Below are 3,037 nucleotides of genomic sequence, written 5' to 3'. Positions count from 1 at the left end.
GATTTGTGTATTATTATACATGGTATTTTGATAAGATTTATGTAATATAGTTTTATTTCGAATGTATTCTATGTTTTATTTTATTTATCAATTTTGAGGAACAATGAAAATACTTTAAATAATAATTAATGGAGATATAATCGAAATAAAAATTATTAGGTAAGTATGTAAATGTAGACAACAATAATCTATTTCTATTAAAACCTTTGTATCGATAAATGTAAACAATAATATTACATGGTGTAAAAAAAAATTGTCTTTCTTTGGGTACAATATTTTTCATAAATTATAATAAATATTAATATCACGCAAAATTTAATTTGAAAATTAAAAAGAAACTTTAATATTGTTTATATATACATACCAATTTTTTATTGTTATTATCTTTATTTTAATACATTCCACTTATTATTAGTTCATTTTAGAAACATCTGAAATATTTTACATTACAATTTTTCAATCATGATAATAATTATTACAATTTATTTCTATTTACCATTATTTTCTCAATTATTCATAAAATAAATAATACCTTGTATAAATGTAAGAAGTCAGTTTCAATTCTTAAAATGTTGTAATATCAAATTATATAAAATTATTATAGATACATAAAAATATTAAATATATTCTAAAAATAATAACGTTGATACGAATGATGCTAGTCCAACCAACTGTAAATAATATCTTAGAAAATATAACAGACGAATTACTCTTCCAATATTATGAAACAGAAATTGTACCTAAGATCTCTCTTATAGAATTAGAGACAAAGAATTCAAAGATAAAAATGATTTAATATACTCTATTTCAATATATTACGGTAACTTGGATCAGAAATTGCTTCGTTCATATTACATGTGAAAGATATAGTCAATGCATATCGAGTTCCAGAACTTATTTTTTCAACTGCATGCAAATTTTCACTACCAGATGTGAACATTAATACTCTACCTACGAGATTATTTTAATTTTATATATTAAATATTCTTTTAATGTAAAATATCACATGACTTACCCTTTCGTGGTTCTACAGTGCTATTAACATTATTTTTGTTAATAAACATAAACCTGCCCCCTTCGAAATCTCTATCAAAATCATTTAAATATAATAAAGAAGTGTAATGAAAATACTCGTATGTTTCCTGTAAATAAAAAGAATCTAAAAATATTTTTGTAAAAGCATAATATATGATAGAACATTTTTATACCTTATCAACATGAGGATGCCAGTATTCATCGTGTATAGTTTTAGCTGGTACATTAGTCATTTGTGAAAAGAAAGTTGGTTTGGTTAGATAAATCTTGTCGACATCTACGCCAAAATTATGTGCTATGGCATGTTGAACCTTTGTTTTAACTACTCTATGGATAAAGATAAGTATTTATATAAAATCAAACATTAGTTTTAAATATAATTTTTATCAAAGTAATTAGCTTATCATACTTATAAATGGCAAAATCTGCGGCATTAAATATTTTATTTTTTCCTTTTAGTTCATATATGTTAACGAATTTAGATCCTTTACTTAATGCACCAGAATGAAGATCTAAGATAGTCACACCACCATTGGAACCACCGAGACTCATACCATTTATTGCTAGCCTTAACAGAACATCGCTTTCTGTTGAAGTAACTAATTTATCTGTCACCACCCTTCCACACTTTTCTGGTAGACAACCAGAAAATTTATTTAATTCATTTTTATACTCTTCCGAACACTCTACATTTTGCGTTCGGCTTACCAATATATCTTTCTGTTTTGCTAATTGTATCTCTTTACCGTGTTTACTGTTATACCATACAATAAATAAAACTCCAATTATTAGAATACAACGTGACCATATTCTTTGATATGGGAAGGATATGGAAGGTCCAAATTTTCTAAAAAAAAATAACAGAACATTATATTATTATTATTATTATAAATAATATGTTTAAACTAAAATAACAGATAATTTATTATGGAGAAGGATAGTTGACAGGTTTGATTTTTCATGTATATTACACTATATTTATATAGTAATAATTAAATCAATGTCTCCCCTGAATAAAAAATATATTCAAGTTAAAAACATATGATACATACGGTTTGTCATTTTTATTTGCATTAGTATCTACAACTTCTTTCACATTATTTTGAACTTGCATTATCTTTTCCTTTTTCACGTCTTTTCTTTTTGACTTTTTTGTTTCTTGTGACATATTTTAATTAATATATTTTCTGAATGTTTATGTTTACAGTAATCGACTAAAGAAAATCTTGCATGACTTGCGCACTAACAGGTGGTATAGAGAGCGCCATATGTATATGAATATCAATCATTGATAAACCAGTGAATCATAAAAATTATTATTTCACAAAAAATTGACAATATTTTTATTGAAATTATTTAATTATTGTAATAGAATTATAAGTTTAATTATTATTATTTTATTATTAATTTATTTTTTATATTAATTGATGAAAGAAATGTTTTTATATCAAATTTCTTTTTTTTATAAATCCATAACTTTTTATATATTCAATTATAAAAATGGATTTAATTATTTTAAAAAGATTATTATTTATCTTTTGTTTCAATAGAAAGTACAATTTGTGGATATAAATACAAGTTATATTTTAAGGTTATGGAATAAATAAAAAATTTACATATTATTTCCATAGTTAAGTTAAAGTCTTTAAATAAAATTCAAATATCATATAAATGTTTTAAATTATTTTTATATTTTCTTTTATATAAAAAAATATATATCCTCTTTTATTATATTATATTATCACATATTATTATTATTATTATTATTATTATTATTATTATTATTATTATTATTATTATATTAAAAGAAAAAGAAAACTTTCTATAAAAATTAAATAAATTAATAAAATTTACATATAATACAAATATCAGATTTTCAAATAATTGATTTTGCTTAATCAATATATCAATAATCTAGATATTCTATTATAATTAAAAATTTTAATATTTAAATACCTATCATATTCTGATATTATACTGATCGAAATAAAATTGTAATTAA

General features: G+C 21.7%; 1 protein-coding gene across 1 annotated transcript; it reads right to left on the bottom strand.

Annotated features, from left to right (window-relative positions):
- Positions 1-538: 538 nt before the first annotated feature.
- LOC124428978 (2-oxoglutarate and iron-dependent oxygenase domain-containing protein 3-like) lies at positions 539-2,293 on the bottom strand. The gene is made up of 5 exons (XM_046973616.1): positions 2,088-2,293; positions 1,445-1,882; positions 1,209-1,362; positions 1,016-1,142; positions 539-951 (listed from the first exon to the last, which is right to left on the bottom strand). Exons 1-5 carry the CDS (start codon positions 2,201-2,203, stop codon positions 803-805), a joined length of 984 nt encoding a protein of 327 aa, XP_046829572.1. The 5' UTR covers positions 2,204-2,293; the 3' UTR covers positions 539-802.
- Between the last annotated feature and the right edge of the window lie 744 nt (positions 2,294-3,037).

The sequence above is a fragment of the Vespa crabro genome, chromosome 14, assembly GCF_910589235.1.
Source record: "Vespa crabro chromosome 14, iyVesCrab1.2, whole genome shotgun sequence".
Taxonomy (NCBI): domain Eukaryota; kingdom Metazoa; phylum Arthropoda; class Insecta; order Hymenoptera; family Vespidae; genus Vespa; species Vespa crabro.
Note: the sequence above shows the minus strand (reverse complement) of the source record. Positions and strands in the feature narration are given on the sequence as shown.

Coding starts and splice junctions, on each gene's coding strand:
- LOC124428978 (XM_046973616.1), bottom strand. CDS start 2,203: ATGTCACAAGAAACAAAAAAGTCAAAAAGAAAAGACGTGAAAAAGGAA. Junction 1,363..1,444: donor GCAGATTTTGCCATTTATAA/GTATGATAAGCT, acceptor CTTTATCCATAG/AGTAGTTAAAACAAAGGTTC. Junction 1,143..1,208: donor GGCATCCTCATGTTGATAAG/GTATAAAAATGT, acceptor TTTTATTTACAG/GAAACATACGAGTATTTTCA.